The sequence below is a fragment of the Somniosus microcephalus genome, chromosome 11 (genome assembly GCF_052327205.1).
Source record: "Somniosus microcephalus isolate GS21.2 chromosome 11, FLI_Smic_1.0, whole genome shotgun sequence".
Taxonomy (NCBI): Eukaryota; Metazoa; Chordata; class Chondrichthyes; order Squaliformes; family Somniosidae; genus Somniosus; species Somniosus microcephalus.
The window spans coordinates 43174413-43199459 of NC_140997.1; the positions used below are offsets into that span (position 1 = coordinate 43174413).

The window sequence follows — 25047 nt, forward strand, 5'->3', positions numbered from 1 at the left end:
ATCCTTGAATCCATGGAGAGAAGATGCTGCTCCATGCAGACTTAGCCCAGCCAGTGTCTGATGTATTCCACATCACATCTGAGGGAGTGAGATCCAACCAGAACCTGGTAGAGGCATTACCATAATCAACCTTCTGCCCACTGGATTATAACCAAACATGCAACAAGACCTGGATGACGTTCAGGCTTGGGCTGATAAGCGGCAGGTAACATTCGCGCCACATGAATGCCAGGCAATGACTATCTCTAACAAGCGAGTGTCTAACCACCACCCCTTGACATTCAACGGCATTACCATCGCTGAATCCCCCACTAGCAACATCCTGGGGGTCACCATTGACCAGAAACTTAACTGGACCAGCGACATAAATACTGTGGCAACAAGAGCAGGTCAGAGGCTAGGTATTCTGCGGTGAGTGTCTCACCTCCTGACTCCCGAAAGCCTTTCCACCATCTACAAGGCACAAGTCAGGAGTGTGATGGAATACTCTCCACTTTCCTGGATGAGTGCAGCTCCAACAATACTCAAGAAGCTCGACACCATCCAGGACAAAGCAACCTGCTTGATCGGTACCCCATCCACCACCTTAAATATTCACTCCCTCCACCACTGGCATACTGTGGCTGCAGTGTGTACCTTCTACAAGATGCACTGCAGCAACTCGCCAAGGCTTCTTTGGCAGCACCTCCCAAACCCGTGACCTCTTCCACCTAGAAGGACAAGGGCAGCAGACTCATGTAAACACCACCACCTCCAAGTTCCCCTCCAAGTCACACACCATCCGGACTTGGAAGTATATCGCCGTTCCTTCATCATCGCTGGGAGTACCTTCACCACATGGACTGCAGCGGTCAAGAAGGCGGCTCACCACCACCTTCTCAAGGGCAATAAATGCTGGCCTTGCCAGCGACGCCCACATCCCATGAATGAATTAAACAAAATATATTTTTGGAAACCTAGCTAATGCTGCCATTCACTTCCATTTGGATCCAGGCAAAATAAAATCCCTATGATAATAAAATCCATGTCATTGAAATATAGGGAGCCTAGTACCCAAAAGGCACAGTGAGTAAATGCGGTGTGGCACTTAATGACTATTAAGATTCCAGATTCAATTCCTGATCTTGATAAATTAGCTGATGGCCAACATAAGCGACTTGGTTGTCACTGCATGGGTGGGTGAAGTGAGAAAGAGAGGGAGGAGAGAATAAAATACAATGAAAAATGACGCAAGGTTTCCACTCCTTATTAGCATCCTTGACCTCTGCTGAAATATACATGTGTGGATGCCAGGTGAGCATAAATCAAGAAATAATGGAGGCTTGTAAGAAAGGTACTGCAATAATCATGGGCGACTTTAATATTCATATTGATTAGACAAATCAAATTGGCCAAGGTAACCTTGAGGAAGAGTTCATAGAGTATATTCGGGATGGTTTCTTAGAACAATACGTTGTGGAACCAACCAGGGAGCAGGCTACCTTAGATCTGGGACTGTCTAATGAGACAGAATTAATAAATGATCTCATAATAAAGGATCCTCTAGGAAAGACTAATCAAAGCATGGTTGTGAAAGGATTCACAAATTTCATGTCTCCCCCGAAGATTTACTTTTGGCTTATTGAAGAAACCCTGGCTGGACTTGTAATGTCCGTGTGTAATTGAGACACGGACTGCAGAAGTTGGTTATAACAGGTGTTTACTGAATGGAGACAAAACTGGAACTACTATACAAAGTTACTTCACAGGCTTACATACAGGGGTGGTCACTACTGGTACTGCAGTATACAGGGGCTGCAGAAGATAGTTCCTTCTTCAAGGTACATACACTACAATTCCTCCCCTTTTAGCTAAACAGTACATAACATTTGATTAATAATTAAATAACATATTTACAATTACAGTTGCTATATACATTAGCTGAAGTTAATCAATTATAAATTCAGTCTTTGAGGAGGCTTCCTGATTCTGTCCGGATAACGCCTCTTTGGGGTATCAGGTTCTTCTGGCAAAGTTGATTTGGGATCAACGTTGTTGTTTGGTTCGTCTGCTTCCAATATCACCGATTCTGCGGTAGATGCAATTGGTACTTCGGTTTCATCACCAGGTGTATCGGATCGTGGTGTGGAGTTGACGTTTTCCAGTGACTCTAGAATCTGGTCAGCATGGCGTCTTACAATGCTCTCTCCAACGTCCACGGTATACATTAGAGGTCCTTGCCGTGTGCAGATCGTTCCTGGCTGCCATTTCTCTGTGCGGTAGTCCCGGGCCAAAACTGGTTGACCTATCTTGAAACTCTTGGTTGGCCTTTCATTCATATTCTGAAACTGCCTGTTCTCCACATCTCTTCTGATGTTTGGCTTAACCAAATCCAAGCGGCATCGTAGTCTTCGATTGAAGAACATCATGGCTGGAGTTTGGTTGTTAACCGCATGTGTCGCATTCCGGTAGGCAAACAAAAAGTTATCCACCTTGTGTTGTAGGGGTATGTCTTCATTACACATTGCCTTGATAGCCTTCTTGAATGTTTGAACGAACCTCTCAGCCAATCCACTGGTGGCTGGATGTTATGGGGCGGATGTGTAATGCTTAACACCATTGTTCTTTAAGAACCTCCGGAACTCTTCAGACACAAACTGTGGTCCATTGTCGGAGTAAATCTGTTCAGGCAGCCCATTTCTAGCGAATATGGTTCGTAAGACTGCAATAGTTTTTTCTGTGGTGGTTGAGGACATTTTTATTACCTCTGGCCACTTTGAATGTGCATCCACTGCAATTAAAAACATCGAGTCCATAAATGGACCAGCAAAATCAATGTGTACCCTTTGCCATGGAGATGAGGGCCACTCCCATGGATGTAGAGGGGCTTGTGGTGGGGCGTTTTGGACCTTCTGGCATCCTGTACAGCTCTTGGTCATCTCTTCGATTTCTCTATCGATTCCCGGCCACCACACAAACGCTCTGGCTAAGTTCTTCATTTTCACCCCTCCCAGATGACCCTCATGAAGCTCATTGAGCACTCTATCCTTCAATTTGGGTGGAATTACTACTCTGGATCCACACATCAAGGTTCCTCTGCACACTGACAGCTGTTCTCTTCTCGGCGAGAATGCTGGCAACAGTGGTTCGCCATGTGCTGGCCATCCCTTCACCGTTAAATCACAGACCCTGGAGAGTGTCAGGTCATTTCGTGTTTCCTTTTCTATGTTTGCATTCGTCACAGGTAGACATTCGACTATGGTCGAGTGGAATATCTCCACAGGATCCACTGCAGGTGCTTCTTCCACCGTCGGCAACGGTAGGCGCGACAATCCATCAGCATTCCCATGCTGTTTAGTTCCTTTGTACTCAATGTCATATTGGTGTGCCCCTAGGAAAAGGGACCACCTCTGTAGCCGTTGTGCTGTCATTATCGGGACGCCCTTCTTAGGGTTGAAAATGGAGACAAGAGGTTGATGATCAGTTAGTAGAGTAAATTTCTGTCCGTGCAGGTAGTGATTGAACTTCTTCACCCCCCACACCAGGCTGAGGGCCTCTCTGTCAATCTGGGCGTAGTTACGCTCGGCTGCAGTTAACGAGCGTGACGCAAAAGCTATCAGTCTCTCTGAACCATCAAGGGATTTATGTGACAGTACCGCTCCAACGCCGTAGGGAGATGCATCACACGCCAGTCTTATCGGTAGTGATGGGTTGTAGTGAGCCAATACTTCTCTTGAAGTGATCAGGCCTTTACACTTCTGAAAGGCCCGCTTACATTCATCGCTCCATTTCCATGCTACTCCAGTTTGTAGCAGGGCGTTCAGTGGGTGCAGAATTGTGGACAAATTCGGCAAAAACTTATGGTAGTAATTCACCCATCCGAGGAATGACCTCAGTTGCGACACATTTTCAGGCGCTGGAGCCTGAACTACCACTTCAATTTTGTCAGGGGACTTATGTAACCCCTCTTCATCAATCACGTGGCCACAATACGATATTTGTTTCTTAAAAAACTCGCACTTGGGGTGATTGGCTCGTAGCCCATGTTCTCTTAGTCTAGTGAGCACCTGCTCTAGGTTGACAAGGTGTTCACTGTCATTTTCACCTGTCACTAGGATGTCGTCCAAGTAACACTGAGTCCCCGGAATCCCTTGCAGGACTTGTTCCATCGCTCTTTGCCATATAGCCGGAGCTGATGCAACTCCGAATACCAGTCGATTATACTGGTAAAGACCTTTGTGAGTGTTTATCGTGAGACATTTCCTAGAGGATTCTTCAACCTCCATCTGCAAATATGCTTGCGCTAGGTCAATTTTTGTAAAACATTTCCCTCCAGATAGTGAGGCGAAAATATCTTTTATCCTCGGAAGAGCATACTGTGTGAAGGACTGGGTTCACAGTCACCTTGAAGTCCCCACAGATGCGAACCTTCCTTGGCTCCTCAGACTTATTGTTTAACGTTTTCTTCATGACAGGAACGATGGGTGTCGCCCACTCGCTCCAGTCTACCTTAGTTAACATGCCTGCATTCTCCAGATTCTCCAGCTCTGCCTCGATGGCTGGGCGAATTGCATACGGTACCGGTCTTGCTTTGAAAAACTTGGGAATTGCATTCTCTTCTATTTTTATCGAGGCGGTTACGCCTTTAAGAGTTCCCAGTTCTTGTTGAAATACCTCTTTAGCGTTGCCAAGATTTTTGACAATCGTCCAGGTATGACGTCTTCATCCTTTTTACCAGCTACAGTCAGTGCCTGAATGGAGTGCCAGTCTAAACTTATCTTTCTGATCCATTCACGTCCCAATAACGGTAGTCCACCATCTTGCAGTATGTACAGATACAATTTCTGTATTTCCTTGCCGTTGTATTCGACAGGCACCCTTATTTTCCCTCTGGGGTATACTTTCTGCCCCGTATATGTCTTCAAGACAATGGATGTGTCTTTCAAGGGTATGTGTGAGAATAACCGCTCGTAGTCTCGTCAATTCATGATGGTCAGGGCTGATCCTGTATCCAATTCCATTTTGACTTGGGACCCTGCTGTCGTGAGGGTGACCCAAATGGTTCGGTGATCCTCTTTTGTGATTACGTTGTGTAGTTTGAGACAGCTTAGTCTCTTGTTCCCAGATTCACTATCGCTCTTCTGGTCTTCGGAACTACTGTCCGTCATCTTTTGTACTTTCCTGTACTTTTCCTTAGTAGTCTTCTTGTGGTCATTAGTCTTCTTCCCGGACCTGCAAACTCGTGCAATGTGTCCCATCTTTCCGCATTGCCTGCATGTTTTGTCCTTAGACCAGCAGTCCTTCTGGTCATGGGTTGTTCTGCCGCAGCGATAACATTTTTCAAATCCCCGTCTCATTTCATGGGTGCCGTATTCCTGTGGCTTTTGCTGTATTTCCGTAGCTCCCCTTGCTGCTGCTTCGTACGATACTGCCACGCTGAAAGCCTTATCTAGCGTCAGCTCTTTCTCTGAGAGTAACCTCTTCTGGGTTCCTTCACTCAGGAGTCCACAGACAAATTTGTCCCGTAGGGTATCTGCCAGTCCTGCTCCGAACTGGCAGTGCTTTGATAGCTTGCGTAGTTCCGTAAGGTAATCAGCATTGCTCTCATCTTTATGCTGATTTCTCTTGTGGAATTTAAATCTTTCTGCTATCAGCAGCGGTGTAGGATTTAGGTGTTCCTGTAGGATATGAACAATTTCGTTAAAACTCTTCTCCATCAGTTTGACTGGAGTGATCAGGTTCCGCAATAGGCCGTACGTTCTTGCGCCCATTAAGTTTAGTAGTACCGATGCATTTTTCTCATCAGCTACTTCATTTGCCTTGCAATATGCTTCGACTCTTTCCACATACGTGGTCCAGTCTTCTATTGCATTATTGAAGGCAGTGATATTGCCAGTCTTCGGCATCTTGGAGATCTAAGATGGTGCCTCCCTGCGCTTTGCCTTCTTCCCCGATTGAACAAAATGGTGCCTCCTGCGCTTTGCCTTCTTCCCCGCTGGATTAAGATGGCGCCTCCCACGCTTTGTCTTTTCCGCTGCTGCCAGCGCTGTTGCTGGCGTTTTTATGCCTTGATGGCGACACCCTATGGTCTTCGCGCGCTTCCCCCCGCGCTGCTGCCGACGCCGCTCTCCCCGGTCCCCGTGGCAAACTGCAGCTCCTCGCGGCTTTCTGCGCTTCTAATTTCTTTTTCTTTTATTTTAATTACTGTTCCCGTCGTCAGAGCAGACCCTATGGGACACTTCCCTCCCTCTTCTCGGGTCTGTATGCTGCCCGGCTTCGTAGCACCGGCCGCGCTCTGTGTGCTCCACCCTCTCTCTCTCTCTCCTCTTCCCGACAACGCTGCTCGGCCCCGTTGAAAAACCACCCGATCGAGCTCTAGCCCGCCGCAGCCCAGGAAGGATCAGTGTACTACCTGCCACCAGCCCGATTAGCTGGAACACCATAGACTGGATAACCAAGCCCAGCTCTCGACAGCCTCTCCTGCAAATCTTCTAATTCGATGAATCAGAGGGCGGTTGCCCACGGTCGACGCCCATTTCTTCTGTTTGTTTTTTTTTCTTTTTGGATTTCTTCCTTCTGGCTTCGACCTCTAATAAATTCGCTTCAGGGATGGATCCCCGTGAGGTGGTGCAGAACTGTAGATAAGTTCGGATCTGTTCGTCGCCAATGTAATGTCCGTGTGTAATTGAGACACGGACTGCAGAAGTTGGTTATAACAGGTGTTTACTGAATGGAGACAAAACTGGAACTACTATACAAAGTTACTTCACAGGCTTATATACAGGGGTGGTCACTACTGGTACTGCAGTATACAGGGGCTGCAGAATATAGTTCCTTCTTCAAGGTACATACACTACAGGACTGAGTTTAAAATCCAGGGCTCAACAAGATGGCTGCGGTCAACCTCATGGCCAAGGCCTGTAAGTTTCAGTTTTGGGCTGACAAAGAAGGAATGTTCCAGAAATTAGAAGGCGGACAGTCCTTCTGCATTTATGTATGAGAAGCAAACAGTGGCATTCGGGCCTCTGATTAAAACCCATCAAGGCCGTTTGCACAGATAATCAGCGGGTAATAGCTGCATTCAGACCTTCGTTAGCTGACTTCAACACTGTTTGGAAATGATCAACGGGGCATTAAAACTGGAATGGCCCCATCACAAGACCAGTTACACAAAGGAAAACACTTATGGGACGTTTAAAGACCGATTAACCGGCCATCCAGGGCGATGGGCCCAGACCGGTTTCCTTTGTATCATCTTCAACACGTTCAGGTCAGACAAAGAAACAAGCTGATCTGACAGGTGATAAGGGCTCCCAGAAAGGGGTATAACTAGCCCCTCGGGAAGCCATCTCTCTCTCTCTCTCGCCTGGACTCCGGTGCCCTGCCTTACCATCAAGAAGTTCGACGACGAAGAGCCCGTCCAAGGGAAGCAGGATACCCGCAGTTACATTTTAAATCACTGGGGTATCTCTGCTCTGGGTGGTGAAAGCCCTAAAGACATCGGCAGGCAACGGGGCACGGAGCAGGCGTTCTAACATCCAAAACTGGTGAGCATAAACTTTCTGGCCCATCGCAAGACAGCTTAGATAGGTGTAAAGGGTGGGAGTTAAGGGGATTGCTAAAATTATCATTTTAGTCATTTTCTCTCGATGTGTCCGTTTCTCCTCCCCCGCTAAGTGTAATTGTGTTACATACATAGTGATTTTCTCTGTATAGTGTTTAATTTTCTCTATTTTAATAAACATTGGTTTTCTTTGCACCAAACCACTGGTCCCGTTTTGTTTATATTGCTGCTCGTAGTAAGTCTGGTGGTCAGAACCAGAGGGGAAGCGATTCGAACCGCACGGGGCTGGAGAAGCTCAGATACGCCTGACTGGCCAGACACAAACCCCAAACCAAAACCCCCTACAGTTGAATTTCAAATTCAGTTTGAGGGTGAGAAAGTTGGGTCTCAAACCAGTGTCCTGAACTTAAATAAAGGCAATTACAAAGGTATGAAGGCAGAGTTGGCTAAAGTTGACTGGGAAAATAGATTAAAGGGTAAAACAGTAGATAAGCAGTGGCAGACATTTAAGGAGATATTTCATAACTCTCAGCAAAGATATATTCCAGTGAGAAGGAAAGACTCTAAGAGAAGGATGAACCACCCGTGACTAACTAAGGAAGTAAAGGATGGTATCAAATTGAAAGCAAAGGCATACAATGTTGCGAAGATTAGTGGTAGGTCAGGCGATTGTGAAATTTTTAGATACCAGCAAAGGGTGGCTAAAAAAATAATAGAGAGAAGATAGATTATGCGAGTAAGCTAGCAAGAAATATAAAAACAAACAGTAAGAGCTTCTACAGGTATATAAAAAGGAAGAGAGTAGCTAAAGTAAACATGGGTCCCTTAGAGGATGAGACTGGGGAATTAATAATGGGAAACAGGGAAATGGCAGAGACTTTGAACAAATATTTTGTATCGGTCTTCACAGTAGAAGACACTAAAAGCATCCCAATAATAGATAATCAAGGGGCTATAGGGAGGGGGGAACTTAAAACAATCAATATCACTAGAGAAAAAGTACTTGGCAAAATAATGGGAGTAAAGGTGGACAAGTCCCCTAGACCAGATGGCTTGCATGCTAGGGTTTTAAAAGAAGTGGCTGCAGAGATAGTGGATGCATTGGTTGCAATCTAACAAAATTCCCTGGATTCTGGAGAGGTCCTAGCAGATTGAAAAACTGCAAATGTAATGCCCCTATTTAAGAAAGGAGGGAGACAGAAAGCAGGAAACTATTGACCAGTTAGCCTAACATCTGTTGTTGGGAAAATGCTGGAGTCTATTATTAAAGAAGTAGTAGCAGAACATTTAGAAAATCATAATTAAGTCAAGCAGAGTCAGCATGGTTTTATGAAAGGGAAATTTGCTGGAGTTCTTTGAGGATGTAACGAGCAGGGTGGATAAAGGAGAACCAGTAGATGTAGTGTACTTGGATTTCCAAAAGGCATTCAATAAGGTGCCACATAAAAGGTTACTGCACAAGATAAGAGCTCATGGGGTTGGGGGTAATATATTAGCATGGATAGAGGATTGGTTAACTAACAGAAAGTCGGGATAAATGGGTCATTTTCCGGTTGGTAAACTGTAACTAGTGGGGTGCCACAGGGATCAGTGCTGGGGCCTCAACTATTTACAATCTATATTAATGACTTGGATGAAGGGACTGAGTGTAATGTAGCCAAATTTGCTGATGATACAAAGATAGGTGGGAAAGCAAGTTGTGAAGAGGACACAAAGAATCTGCTACCGATATAGATAGGCGAAGTGAGTGGGCAAAAATTTGGCAGATGGAGTATAATGTGGGAAATTGTGAGGTTATCCACTTTGGTAGAAAAAATAAAAAAGCAAATTATTATTTAAATGGAGAGAGATTACAAAATGCTGCAGTACAGAGGAATCTGGGGGTCCTTGTACATGAAACACAACAAGTTAGCATGCAGGTATAGCAAGTAATTAGGAAGGCAAATGGAATGTTGGCCGTTATTGCAAGGGGGTTGGAGTATAAAAGTTGGGAAGTCCTGCTACAACTGTACAGAGTATTGGTGAGATCGGACCTGGAGTACTGCGTACAGTTTTGGTCTCCTTATTTAAGGAGGGATATACTTGCATTGGAGGCAGTTCAGAAAAGGTTCACTAGATTGATTCCTGAGATGAAAGGGTTGTCTTATGAAGAAAGGTTGAGCAGGTTGGGCCTATACTCATTGGAGTTTAGAAGAATGAGAGGTGATCCTTTTGAAACATATAAGATGCTGAGGGGGCTTGACAAGGTAGATGCAGAGAGGATGTTTCCCCTCGTGGGGGAATCTAGAACTAGGGGGAACAATTTCAGAATAAGGGGTCGCCCATTTAAAATGGAGATGAGGAGGAATTTCTTCTCTCAGAGAGTCATGAATCTGTGGAATTCTCCACCCCAGAGAGCTGTGGAGGCTGGGTCATTGAATATATTTAAGGTGGAGATAGACAGATTTTTGAACGATAAGGGACTCATGGGTTATGGGGAGCGGGCAGGGAAGTGGAGTTGAGGCCAAGATCAGATCAGCCATGATCTTCTTGAATAGCGGAGCAGGCTCGAGGGGCCAAATGGCCTTCTCTTGCTCCTATTTCTTATGTTCTTATGTCAGGACAGGGTCAGGTTTGACTGTGATGGATTCCACAATCAAATAGCTCACCAGCAGTCACTGTCTAGACTCTCACAAGAAGAAAAGTCACTTGGGTACAGTAACAGATTATTGATTCTGGCTGTGGAGTTGCACCCCAGCATGGCTGGTGGAGAGGAAGGGTGGAAAAGAAAATAGAAGACAATTTTGCAAGAGTAAAATTGCAGCAGGAATCATGGCCGAAGTGATTGATTTCAAAGTCATTAATCGTGAGCTTACACATACTAACAAATTAAGGAACAAGTCCTTGATGCCAAAGTAAAATTAGGTATTAAAGAAAATGTCTGCTTTAACAGAGCATGTTTTAATTTTGACAGTGAACACATATAACCTCTTAGGGTTCAAAACATGGAAATCCTTATGCCGCTGTATACCAAACGGACACAGAACACATGCAATCTCAGCTTTCTAATTCACAATTACATATTTGTTCTGTGACTTGTCTGTACATATAGTGATCTGCCTTCAAATTTTTGGACCCGCAATGCGCTGTACATATATGCAATGCAAATAGCCAGCATCAAATACACATAGAATATGGGATTACCTCTCCCACTCCAATTTCCCCATATAAATGTGAACATTAGGTGCAGTGCTCATAAATGAAACACACTGTGTTAAAAATTCATTTAGGCCTGTTTTCGGGCGCAGAATGGCGGGTGCGAGTTACACTCCAGAAGCTGAAAGCCTGAGGCTTGCCGAAAGTGGGCCTTGGGCCTCATTTCAATATTACCAGCGAGCTGCGGTCAACATCACGCCTCCAAAGACGGTTTTAAGATGAACAACTTGGGGCGTCTGCTTCACCGGCAGTAGCCCTCAATTAGTTCTTGGGAGGAGGTGGAGGAGAATGGGAGGGGGGATAGTGCAGCCTAGCAGCAGCCCTCAGGAGTGGTGTGGAGCTGGGGGGAGCACTCCTGCTCCTCTTGGCTTGATGTCAAGACAATATAAAAATAACCTTACCTGTTTGTTGGCGGCCACTGGTTAGGCTGCAGCAGAGGCTGGAAAACCTGAGTGTAGCAGGCCTGCCACTTGCTCTGCTCAGCGCGGCCCAATTTCTGCAATTGGTCTTTAAACAGATGCTAGGCCCCTCGTTAACATATGCAAGGGGCCTAACACCAGTTTAAGGCGGCCGCCCAGGACACCTGGCTATCGTCCAAGGCCAATATAACATATTGCAGGCGTCCCTTGGGTGCGGGACATAGCCCTACAAAATTGCTCCTTTCCCCTATTTTCCACCCGGAAAACGGGTGCAACAAGGCCATTTTCTCCACCACTGACTGTTTCTAGTCCTCAATTGTACAGTTTAGGACTTGGGATTTATTTTGTTAACAACACAAGTTGTAAAGTTACCATCTGGCAGATTCTCAGGCTCACTGCTTTGTAGATGGTTATAGAAAGTCACTAGCAGTGGCCTGTGAGCAGGTTGCCTCTCTGTGGTGGCATGTAGTCCAGGGAGACAATAAATACAGTAATAAGAAAAATAAATAGTGAACCCATTATTTGCCACAACAAAAATATTTGTCATTAATAATTTAGGCTTAAGCTTTAATAGAACTCCACAACATATTTTGTTGGTAACAGAAAATCTCCCAAGTTGCAGATTTTACGTTGCCAAGTTACATATACAATACATGAAATAACAACAGAAAATGCTGGAAAAACTCAGCAGGCCAGGCAACATCCGTGGAGAGAAATTAGAGTTGACGTTTCGGGTCGAAACCCTTTTTCAAAACTGGAAAGGAAATAAAATAGATCGAAGGCAGGGCTGCGATAGAACAAAAGAAGTAAAAGAGACATTGAGGTATTCAAAACCAGACGAGATGGTAATAGGACAAGTGGAGGCAAAAGATGGCTGAGATTAGGTGTGAAGTGTATTGGCAGGATGAGGCAGAGCTGCCATGTGGGAGAGAGAAAAAAAAAGGAAAGGGTGGGGGGGGGGGGGGAAGGGAAGACCCAAAACAAAGGGGTGGAAAAAAATATAAGTAAAAAATGTAATAGGGGCCGAGGTTATGATCTGAAATTGTTGAACTCGATATTGAGTCCGGAAGGCTGCAAAGTGCCTAATCGGAAGATGTTCTATCGCAGCCCTGCCTTCGATCTATTTTATTTCCTTTCCAGTTTTGAAAAAGGGTTTCAACCCGAAACGTCAACTCTAATTTCTCTCCACGGATGTTGCCTGGCCTGCTGAGTTTTTCCAGCATTTTCTGTTGTTATTTCGGATTCCCAGCATCTGCAGTATTTTGCTATTATATAATACATGAATTGGTTCTCTGACCTTCCATTCACTGTAAGGCCTATTCCATAACTGCAGTGGGTGTGTAGGGCCATTTTAGGAGATCCTGTGGTTCCGCTGGTAAAGAAAATGGCCATTGGGTCCAAACTCTTGGTATTTGCACATTTGTGGTTAGCTGATGCATTTCTTAGGAGATAAAATTAAGACCATTGTCAATTTTTTTAACCATTTTTTCAAGAAAAAAAAGATTTGGATAAAGAGTTACTTTAAATTTTTTTTAAAGCAAAGGCTGGAATTTTCATTACCAGGGTGGGTTGGGTGCACGGTCAGCGTGGCGGCTCGGAACCCCGTTCTTCTTTTCACCCCGCTCCTCAGAGCGACTTTCCCTTAATGGCGTCTATTAAGGCAGGCCTGCGCGTTTCCCAGCCCTGTTAAATACTGTGGGTCTGATGACATCATCGATGACTCATTTCCAGCCGTGATATTTAAAGCAGCCTTGGCCACATTGCATTTGAAGGTTCATCTAGGAGTGTGTAGGCAGTACATATCACCATCTGGTTATTGCTGAGCCTTGCACAGATGGCTTCACAGAGACACAGAGCTGCACCCAGGTTCTCAGATGACTCCCTACATATTCTTGTGGAGGGAGTCAGAGCACGCAGGGAGGTCCTCTCTCTTTCTGATGGGCACAAGAGACCTCCCCAGGAGACTAAAAGAGCCTGACTGCAAATTGCAGAGGAGGTCAATGTTAAGTCTGTGTGTTCTAGTTGTATTTAAGATTAATTACTGACACAGACTACAAGAATAACGTTTCAACAGGTCTTTACTAGTTGGAGGTCAGGGCTAATACTAACAGCAATATCACTACACAGTACTTATATACCGGTGGTCACCACCGGTATTACGTATACAGCAGCCAGAGAAAGTAGTACATCTCTTAAGGTGGAACAGGCTTAAGTTCTCTTAAGGTGGAACAGGTTACATATACCACAATCCTCCCTTTTTAGCTTAACAGTCATATCCCCATTTAACATAACATAATAACATATATACATATATAACTTCAGGTATAAACAGTTCAAAGGTTCAGTCTCTCAGGAGGCCTTCTGATTCGGGTTGGATAACACCTTTCAGTGGTCTCTGAGTCTTGTTGCTGAGGTGACTCCTCTAGTTGGTTTCCTATGTATTGGACGTCATCATCAGGTACATTCCCTGCCGAGGTAGATGCTTCAGGTTCATTAACGTCTTCCACAGTTGTCTCTGTCGCAACCATGGGTTCGACCCTTGCTCTCGATTCTACCAGTTGATCCGCATGATGCCTTATCACATTGTTACCAATATCTACTGTGTACATCAGAGGTCCTTGTCTGGCCCGAATTGTTCCAGACTGCCATTTTTCGTTTCCATAGTCCCTTGCCAACACTGGTTGTCCTACGTCGAAACTTCGAGTGGTCTTGTTATTAATATGCCGGAACTGTTTGTTTTCCACTTCCCTCCGCACATTTGGTTTTAACAAGTCCAACCTGGACCGCAACCTCCTGTTATAAAACATCATGGCAGGACTTTGGTTAGTTACTGCATGAGTGGCGTTTCGATATGCCATTAGGAAATTGTCCACCTTGTGTTGTAGCGGAATCTGATCATCGTTCATGGCCTTTATTGCCTTTTTGAATGTTTGGACAAATCTCTCGGCCAACCTGTTTGTCGCCGGATGATATGGGGCAGAGGTATAATGTTTCACCCCATTCTTCTTTAAGAATTTTTGGAATTCTTCCGACACGAACTGTGGTCCGTTGTCCGAACATATCTGTTCTGGCAATCCGTTCCTTGCGAATATTGTTCTTAACGCCGCAATTGTCTTTTCTGAAGTAGTGGTATTCATCTTGATCACTTCTGGCCATTTGGAATGTGCGTCCACCGCAATTAGGAACATGGAGTCCATGAATGGACCAGCAAAGTCAATATGTACGCGTTGCCATGGGGCTGAAGGCCATTCCCATGGGTGTAGCGGTGCGATCGGAGGTGCATTTTGCACTTTTTGGCACCCAGCGCAGCTTTTCGTCAACTCCTCTATCTGTTGGTCAATACCCGGCCACCATACATAAGCCCTAGCAAGACTTTTCATCTTAACTCCCCCCAGATGACCTTCATGCAGTTCCTTTAGAACTCTTTCCCTTAACTTGGGAGGAATAATCACTCTTGTCCCGTACATCAAAGTACCATGGCAGACGGACAGCTGGTCTCGCCTTGCCGAGAATGCCGGTAACAGAGGATCACCATGTGTTGGCCATCCCTTCACTGTCACCTCGTAGACTCGGGACAGTGTCGGATCGTTCCTGGTTTCTCTTTCAATACTTGCATTGGTGACTGGTAAACACTCGATGATGGTCGAATGAAATAACTCAACAGGGTCAACTTTCGTCGTCTCTTCTTCTTCAGGTAGTGGCAGGCGCGACAGCCCATCAGCATTGCCATGCTGCTTTGTACCTTTGAATTCTATTTGATATTGATGTGCCCCTAGGAAAAGGGACCATCTCTGGAGTCTCTGTGCTGTCATCACCGAAACACCCTTCTTAGGGTTAAAAATGGATACCAACGGCTGATGGTCTGTCAGAAGTGTGAATTTTTGGCCCTGCAGGTAATGATTAAACTTCTTCACTCCCCATACAAAGCTGAGAGCCTCCCTATCGATCTGCGCATAGTTGCGCTCAGCGGAGGTCAATGATCTGGATGCAAACGCGACTGGCCTTTCCGTGCCATTTGGCAACTTGTGTGAGAGTACTGCCCCAATACGATATGGAGAAGCATCACAAGCCAACCGAATAGGCAGTGTCGGGTTGAAGTGAGCCAACACTTCCTCTGAGGTGATCAATTCTTTGCTTTTGCAAAATGCCTTCTTACAGTTTTCGCTCCATTCCCATGGTACCCCCTTCTGTAAAAGAGCGTTCAGCGGGTGCAGTACCGTGGATAGATTCGGTAGAAACTTATGGTAATAGTTAATCAATCCTAGAAACGACCTCAACTGAGAGACATTATCCGGAGCGGGAGCCTTTACAACTGCCTCTATCTTGTCAGGAGACTTATGAAGCCCCTCCCGGTCAATGACATGACCACAGTACGAGATCCGCTTCTGAAAGAACTCACATTTCTGCCGATTAACTCGAAGTCCATACTCTTTCAGTCTGTTGAGCACCAGTTCCAAGTTTGCGAGGTGTTCTTCATCACCATCTCCTGTAATCAGAATATCGTCCAGGTAACATTGTGTGCCTGGAATTCCCTGTAATACCTGCTCCATGGCCCTCTGCCAAATTGCTGGAGCCGATGCCACTCCAAAAACCAGCCTATTATACCGGTACAAACCTCTATGCGTGTTGATCGTGAGGTACTGGCGTGACTCTTCTTCAACCTCCATCTGCAAGTACGCCTGCGCCAGGTCTATCTTGGTGAAGTGTTTCCCACCAGACAACGAAGCAAAAATATCCTCAATCCGCGGAAGTGGATACTGCACCGTGTGAAGCACCGGATTAACGGTGATCTTGAAGTCTCCACAGATGCGAACCTTCCCTGGTTCTCCTGGCTTGTTGCTCGAAGGACGTTTCATAACGGGAACAATGGGCGTAGCCCACTCACTCCAATCTACCTTAGACAGTACACCTGAACGTTCTAGCGCTTCCAGTTCCGCTTCTACAGCAGGTCGTATTGCATAGGGTACCGGTCTGGCTTTGAAAAATTTTGGGTGTGCATGTTCATCAATCTTGATGTTTGCCGTAATTCCTCTCAGTGTTCCCAGTCCCTGCTGGAACACCTCTTTAGCATCATCCAATATTCTGGACAATCGTTTAGGTTTGACATCTGTTTCCCCGGAATCTACCGTTAGTGCCTTTAAGGAGTGCCAGTCCATATTCATTTTCCTAATCCACTCCCGTCCCAGTAGTGGTGGATCTCCTTCAGGTAGCACATATAAGTCCATTACTTGGCTTTCTTTGCCCTTGTGGACCACTTTTACCTCTATCTTTCCGATGGGGTACACTCTTTGCCCCGTGTATGTTTTCAATATAATCTCCGTATCCCGTAGGGGAATATGTTAGAATAACCTTTTGTAATCTTTCTTATTCATGACCGTCAATGCCGATCCAGTGTCCAATTCCATCTTTACTTGGAGTCCTGCTATCTGAAGAGTGACCCAAATTGTCTGGAGATCTGCATCCTTACCAACGTTGTGTACTCTTAAGCTACCCAGTTCATTACTGCTGGCGTCTGAATCTGACTTCTGTTCGTTCGAACTGTTCTTTGTCACCTTGTGTACCTTTATGTATTTTCCTTGCGGTGACTTTTTGTTGCTGGTCTTCTTTCCTGACTGGCATACTTTAGCTATGTGGCCAAGCCTGCCACACGTTCTGCATTCTTGGTTTTTAAACCAACACTGGTTCTGATCGTGCGTTGTCTTTCCACAACGATAACATTTTACAGTACTCAAAACCAATTGATTTGTACTGAGTTCCGGTGACCGTAGCTGCATTACTGCCGTGCCTCTCGCTGCAGCTTCGTGTGATGCTGCCATAGTGACCGCTTTCTCAAGCGTCAGCTCATTCTCCTCGAGCAGTCGCTTTTGTGTATCTTCTTTTAATAATCCACACACAAATTTATCTCTTAGCGCATCTGTTAGTCCCGTTCCAAACTGACAGTACTTTGCTAGCTTACGCAATTCCATTAAATATTCAGCATTGCTTTCATCTTTCAGCTGCTTTCTGCTGTAAAATTTAAATCGTTCCGCTAGCATCAGCGGCGTGGGGTTTAGATGATTTCTCAGGACAGTAACAATCTCCTCGAACGTCTTCTCCGCCGGTTCATCTGGTGATAAAAGGTGTTTCAATTGCCCGTATGTCTTCGCACCCATTAAGTGTAATAAAGTTAGTGCTTTCTCATCATCTTAGGATTTTATTTGCTTTACAATAATTTTGTATGCGTTCTACATACGTGGCCCAATCTTCGATGTCGCTACCAAAGGTATTAATGTTCCCATGTTTAGGCATCGTTGCAATTTTTTTTTTTTATTAGTGATTTCCCTTTTTCCAAGATGGCGGCTTCCCGCTCTTGTCTTCGTCCTCCGCCTACAAAATGGCGGTTTCCCGCGCTTGGCGGTCTTTCCCGCGCTTGCCTTCTTCACCCGCTGGCTGCAATGGCGTTTGGCGTGCCGCTGCTGCTCCCCTTTCCCAGCGGTTAGTAACTCCCCCGACGCTGTCTCCGCTTCACCGCGGCTCCCTCGGGCATTCGCGCTTCCCCAATGTCGCGCCTCGCAGCCCTTCTTGCAGCCCGGTTATTAGCACCGGCTGCGTTCGCCTTCACTGCAGCTCTCGCGCCTTCAGTCGCCCCAGACGCTGCGCCTTTTTGGCCCGAATGCGGCCCGGCCCTTATCACCAGCCGCGATCGATGTCCCCGCGCTGCGCCTTTTGGCCCGAATGCGGCCCGGCCCTTATCTCCGGTCGCGATCGATCTCACCGCCCTTATTCCTCCGTCTTCCCTCCCTGTCTGTACAGCCAACGCGGCCGACTTTCTGCTCGCGTCGCTGACCGGCTTACCCACCACCGAGGTAGAAGGAAGATAGCTGACTGCCGCTGATGGAGGCTTCTAGTTCAGGATATCTTCTGCGCTCCGGGTTCTCGATGCCTGCCGCGCGACATGTCTTCCAGCAGGGTGATGAGGGTGGATGCCTCTCTTCGACGCCCGTTCTGTGGACGAAGCCGCCGTGGATATAAACTGCCGCAGGGTAAGAATCGGACTCGTCGCCACTGTTAAGTCTGTGTGTTCTAGTTGTATTTAAGATTAATTACTGACACAGACTACAAGAATAACGTTTCAACAGGTCTTTACTAGTTGGAGGTCAGGGCTAATACTAACAGCAATATCACTACACAGTACTTATATACCGGTGGTCACCACCGGTATTATGTATACAGCAGCCAGAGAAAGTAGTACATCTCTTAAGGTGGAACAGGCTTAAGTTCTCTTAAGGTGGAACAAGTTACATACACCACAGTCAACAGCAGGGATATGGTGAGGCGGGCCTGGGTTCAGTGCCGGAAGCACTTCAATGATCTCATGAGATTAGGAAAGGTGAGTGCAAAGTCACACTCAACTTTATCCTGCTGTGCCTGTCATCACATCCCCATCACTCTGCCATCCCAAACCTACTCCTGCACGTCATTACGCACACCAACATACCTTGCACAACCACCCATCCCTCTCTATCTACATACTCACATCTCCATCTGACTAACCACCCCTCACACTCACCCTCATCCTAATGCAATCATACCAACTGACAACACACAAGGAGGCCACTTTGCATTGGCACTTTGGCATTGGCACCATACTCCCTCATAGTCACCCTCTAAAGATGTAACCTACACATTTGTTACATCTCTTCTTTCCCTTCTTCAGAAGAGAGCGCAGATTAAGGAGAGGGAGAGAAACGGAGGTGGCCCTCCATAATTTGCCACATTGACTCCAGCAGCGGACATTGCCCTGGAGGTCTCAGGAGTTGTAGAGCAGCTGGTGCTGGGAGATGGGGAGAGGGGGACATCTCAGCAACCTGGTGACACAATTACATCTCATACAGCCACATCATAGAATCATAGAAAGTTACAGCACGGATGGAGGCCATTTCGGCCCATCGTGTCCGCGCCGGCCAACAAAGAGCTATCCAGCCTAATCCCACTTCCCAGCTCTTCATCCGTAGCCCTGCAGGTTACAGCATCCCAAGTGCACATCCAAGTACTTTTTAAATGTGGTTAGGGTTTCTGCCTCTACCACTCTTTCAGGCAGTGAGTTCCAGACCCCCACAACCCTCTGGGTGAAGAAATTTCCCCTCAAATCCCCTCTAAACCTTCCACCAATTACTTTAAATTTGTGCCCCCTGGTTTTTGACCCCTCTGCTAAGGAAAATAGGTCCTTTCTAACCACTTTATCTAGCCCCTCATAATTTTATACACCTCAATAAGGTCTCCCCTCAGCCTCCTTTATTCCAAGGAAAACAGACCCAGCTCATCCAGTCTTTCCTCATAGCTAAGATTCTCTATTCCTGGCAACATCCTTCTAAATCTCCTCTGTATCCTCTCTAGTGCAATCACATCTTTTCTGTAATTTGGTGACCAGGACTGCATGCAGTATTCTAGCTGAGGCCTAACTAGTGTTTTATACAGTTGAAGCATAACCCCCCTGCTCTTGTATTCGATGCCACGGCTAATAAAGGCAAGCATTCCGTATGCCTTCTTAACCACCTTATCTACCTGGCCTTCAGGGATCTGTGGACATGCACTCCAAGGTCCCCTTGTTCCTCTACGCTACTCAGTGTCCTACCATTTAATGTGTATTCCCGTTCCTTGTTAGCCCTCACCAAATGCATTACCTCACACTTCTCCGGATTGAATTCCATTTGCCACTGTTCTGCCCACCTGACCAATTTATTGATATCTTCCTGCAGTCTACAGCTTCCTTCTTCAGTATCAACCACACAGCCAATTTTAGTATCATCTGCAAACTTCTTAATCATAGCCCCTATATTCAAGTCTAGATCGTTGATATATACCACAAAAAGCAAGGGAACTAGTACTGAGCCCCGCGGAACCCCACTGGAAACAGCCTTTCAGTCACAAAAACACCCGTCAGCCATTACCCTCTGCTTCCTGTCTCCGAGCCAGTTTTGAATCCAACTTGACACTTTGCCCTGGATCCCATGGACTTTTAACTTCGTGACCAGTCTGCCATGTGGAACCTTATCAAAAGCCTTGCTAAAGTCCATATACACTACATCAAACGCACTACCCTCATCTACCCTCCTTGTTACCTCCTCAAAAAATTCAATCAAGTTTGTCAGACACTACCTTGCTTTAACAAATCCGTGCTGATTATCCTTGATTAATCCGTGTCTTTTGAAATGAAGATTTATCCTGTCCTTCAGAATTCTTTCCAATAATTTTCCCACCACCAAGGTTAAGCTGACTGGCCTGTAATTACTCGGCCTATCCTTTTCTCCCTTTTTAAACAAGGGTACCACATTAGCAGTCCTCCAGTCCTCCAGCACCACACCTGAAGCCAGGGAGGATTGGAAAATGATGGTCAGGGCCTCTGCATTTTCCTCTTTTGCTTCGCTTAACAGCCTGGGATACATTTCATCCGGGCCTGGGGACTTATCCATTTTTAAAGCTGCTAAACCCCTTAATACTTCCTCTCTCACTATGTTTATTTTATCTAATATTTCACACTCCTCCCGATAGCAATGTCTGCTTCGTCCCTCTCCTTTGTGAAAACAGACGTAAAGTGTTCATTAAGAACCCTACCGACGTCTCCCGCCTCTACACACAGATTACCCTCACGATCTCTAATAGGCCCTACCCTTTCTTTAGTTATCCTCTTACTCTTAATATATTTATAAAACATCTTTGGGTTTTCCTTAATTTTACTTGCCAAGAATTTTTCATGCTCTCTCTTTGCTTTCCTAATATCCTTTTTAATTGCACCCCTGCACTTTCTGTACTCCTCTAAAGATTCTGGAGTATTTAGCCCTCGGTATCTGTCATACGCCTCCCGTTTTTTTTAAATCCTACCCTGTATGTCTCTAGACATCCAGGGGCTCTAGATTTGTTAGTCCCACCTTTTTTCTTTAAGGGCACATATTTGGCCTGAACCCTCCGGATCTCCTCCTTGAATGCCTCCCACTGCTCTGACACTGATTTACCTTCAAGTAGCTGTTCCCAGTCCACTATGGCTAAATCACCTCTGAGCTTAGCAAAATTTGCTTTTCCCCAATTTAGAATTTTTATTCCGGGTCTATCCTTGTCCTTTTCCATAACTACTTTAAATCTAACAGAATTATGGTCACTAGCACCAAAATGCTCCTCCACTGATACGCCTTCTACCTGCCCAGCTTCATTCCCTAATACTAAGTCCAGAACCGCCCCCTCCCTTGTTGGGCTTGCTACATACTGGCTAAAAAAGTTCTCCTGGATGCATTTTAGGAATTCCACACCCTCTATACCCTTCACACTAATTTTATCCCAGTTAATATTGGGGTAGTTGAAATCCCCTACTATTACTGCCCTATAGTTTTTGCACTTCTTAGAAATTTGTCTACATATTTGTTCTTCTCTCCCTCTCACTGTTTGGGGGTCTGTAGTACACTCCCAGCAGTGTGATTGCCCCTTTCTTGTTTTTCAATTCGACCCATATGGCCTCGTTTGACGATCCCTCCAACATATCATCCCTCCTCACAGCTGTAATAGTTTCTTTAATCAATACCGCAACCCTCCCTCCCTTTTTACCTCCATCTCTATCCCGTCTGAAAATCCTGTAACCAGGAATGTTGAGCTGCCATACCTGCCCCTCTTTCAGCCATGTCTCTGTAATAGCTATAATATCATAGTCCCAAGTATCTACCTGTGCCCTCGGCTCATCTGCCTTGTTCGCTATGCTCCTGGCATACAGCAGTCACTCATATAGGGATTGATGTCAGCAGCCAGTGAATGTTCATGTGCATAATGCACATTACTCACCTTGATATTAGATTTCTAAATCATCTGTTTACTCTCTCACCTCCTGACTCCCCAAAGCTTTTCCACCATCTACAAGGCACAAGTCAGGAGTGTGATGGAATACTCTCCACTTGCCTGGATGAATGCAGCTCCAACAACACTCAAGAATCTTGACACCATCCAAGGCAAAGCAGCCCGCTTGATTGGCACCCCATCGACCACCTTAAACATTTACTCCCTCCACCACCGGCATACCGTGGCTGCAGTATGTACCATCTACAAGATGCACTGCAGCAACTCGCCAAGGCTTACATAGGATATACGTCACAGAAACAGGCCATTCGGCCCAACCAGTCCATGGTTTATGCTCCACATGAGCCTCCTCCCATCTTTCCTCATCTAAATCTATGAGCATAACCCTCTATTCCCTTTTCCCTCATATGCTTGTCTTGACTCCCCTTAAATGCATCTATATACTATTCGCTTCAACCACTCCCTGTGGTAGCTTCTTCGGCAGTACCTCCCAAACCCGCGAACTCTACCACCTAGTAGGACAAGGGCAGCAGACGCATGGGAACACCACCACCTCCAAGTTCCCCTCCAAGTCACACACCATCCTGACTTGGAAGTATATCGCCGTTCCTTCATCGTCGCTGGCTCAAAATCCTGGAACTCCCTCCCTAACAGCACTGTGGGTGTACCTTCACCACACGGACTACAGCAGTTCAAGAAGATGGCTCACCACCGCCTTCCCAAGGGCAACTAGGGATGGGCAATAAATGCTGATCTTGCCAGTGTCACCCAAATCCCATAAGCAAATTAAAAAAAAATGTTTCCCCTCATGGGGGAATCTAGAACTAGTTTCAGAATAAGGGGTCGCCCATTTGAAACTGAGATGAGGAGGAATTTATTCTCTGAGGGTTGTAAATCTGTGGAATTCTCTGCCCCAGAGAGCTGTGGAGGCTGGGTCATTGAATATATATAAGGTGGATGTAACGTCCGTGTTTAATTGAGACACGGACTGCAGAAGTTGGTTATAACAGGTGTTTACTGAATGGAGACAAAACTGGAACTACTATACAAAGTTACTTCACAGGCTTATATACAGGGGTGGTCACTACTGGTACTGCAGTATACAGGGGCTGCAGAAGATAGTTCCTTCTTCAAGGTACATACACTACAATTCCTCCCCTTTTAGCTAAACAGTACATAACATTCGATTAATAATTAAATAACATATTTACAATTACAGTTGCTATATACATTAGCTGAAGTTAATCAATTATAAATTCAGTCTTTGAGGAGGCTTCCTGATTCTGTCCGGATAACGCCTCTTTGGGGTATCAGGTTCTTCTGGCAAAGTTGATTCGGGATCAACGTCGTTGTTTGGTTCGTCTGCTTCCAATATCACCGATTCTGAGGTAGATGCAATTGGTACTTCGGTTTCATCACCAGGTGTATAGGATCATGGTGTAGATTTGACGTTTTCCAGTGACTCTAGAATCTGGTCAGCATGGCGTCTTACAATGCTCTCTCCAACGTCCACGGTATACATTAGAGGTCCTTGCCGTGTGCAGATCGTTCCTGGCTGCCATTTCTCTGTGCGGTAGTCCCGGGCCAAAACTGGTTGACCTAGCTTGAAACTCCTGGTTGGCCTTTCATTCATATTCTGAAACTGTCTGTTCTCCACATCTCTTCTGATGTTTGGCTTAACCAAATCCAAGCAGCATCTTAGTCTTCGATTGAAGAACATCATGGCTGGAGTTTGGTTGGTAACCGCACGTGTCGCATTCCAGTAGGCAAACAAGAAGTTATCTACCTTGTGTTGTAGGGGTATGTCTTCATTACACATTGCCTTGATAGCCTTCTTGAATGTTTGAACGAACCTCTCAGCCAATCCATTGGTGGCTGGATGATATGGGGCGGATGTGTAATGCTTAACACCATTGTTCTTTAAGAACCTCCGGAACTCTTCAGACACAAACTGTGGTCCATTGTCGGAGCAAATCTGTTCAGGCAGCCCATTTCTGGCGAATATGGTTCGTAAGACTGTGATAGATTTTTCTGTGGTGGTTGAGGACATTTTTATTACCTCTGGCCACTTTGAATGTGCATCCACCGCAATTAAAAACATCGAGTCCATGAATGGACCAGCAAAATCAATGTGTACCCTTTGCCATGGAGATGAGGGCCACTCCCGTGGATGTAGAGGGGCTTGTGGTGGGGCGTTTTGGACCTTCTGGCATCCTGTACAGCTCTTGGTCATCTCTTCGATTTCTCTATCGATTCCCGGCCACCACACAAACGCTCTGGCTAAGTTCTTCATTTTTACCCCTCCCAGATGACCCTCATGAAGCTCATTGAGCACTCTATCCTTCAATTTGGGTGGAATTACTACTCTGGATCCACACATCAAGGTTCCTCGGCACACTGACAGCTGTTCTCTTCTCGGCGAGAATGCTGGCAACAGTGGTTCGCCATGTGCTGGCCATCCCTTCACCGTTAAATCATAGACCCTGGAGAGTGTCGGGTCATTTCGTGTTTCCTTTTCTATGTTTGCATTCGTCACAGGCAGATATTCGACTATGGTCAAGTGGAATATCTCCACAGGATCCACTGCAGGTGCTTCTTCCACCGTCGGCAACGGTAGGCGCGACAATCCATCAGCATTCCCATGCTGTTTAGTTCCTTTGTACTCGATGTCATATTGGTGTGCCCCTAGGAAAAGGGACCACCTCTGTAGTCGTTGTGCTGTCATTATTGGGACGCCCTTCTTAGGGTTGAAAATGGAGACAAGAGGTTGATGATCAGTTAGTAGAGTAAATTTCTGTCCGTGCAGGTAGTGATTGAACTTCTTCACCCCCCACACCAGGCTGAGGGCCTCTCTGTCAATCTGGGCGTAGTTACGCTCGGCTGAAGTTAACGAGCGTGACGCAAAAGCTATCGGCCTCTCTGAACCATCAAGGGATTTATGTGACAGTACCGCTCCAACACCGTAGGGAGACGCATCACACGCCAATCTTATCGGTAGTGATGGGTTGTAGTGAGCCAATACTTCTCTTGAAGTGATCAGGCCTTTACACTTCTGAAAGGCCCGCTTACATT

The 25047-nt window shown here is 45.9% G+C and overlaps 1 protein-coding gene across 1 annotated transcript in view; it reads right to left on the reverse strand.

The window, feature by feature from the left end:
- Position 1: 1 nt before the first annotated feature.
- LOC147110525 (acyl-coenzyme A synthetase ACSM3, mitochondrial-like) overlaps positions 2-25047 on the reverse strand; it is a gene marked incomplete at its 3' end in the record, with an annotated part of 102955 nt that continues 77909 nt past the window's right edge. The window contains exons 5-6 of the mRNA XM_086002237.1: positions 12455-12598; positions 2-104 (exon numbers count right to left, since the gene is read on the reverse strand). Coding sequence (XP_085858363.1) covers positions 2-104; positions 12455-12598 — 247 coding nt within the window. The remainder of the gene's footprint in view (positions 105-12454; positions 12599-25047) is intronic.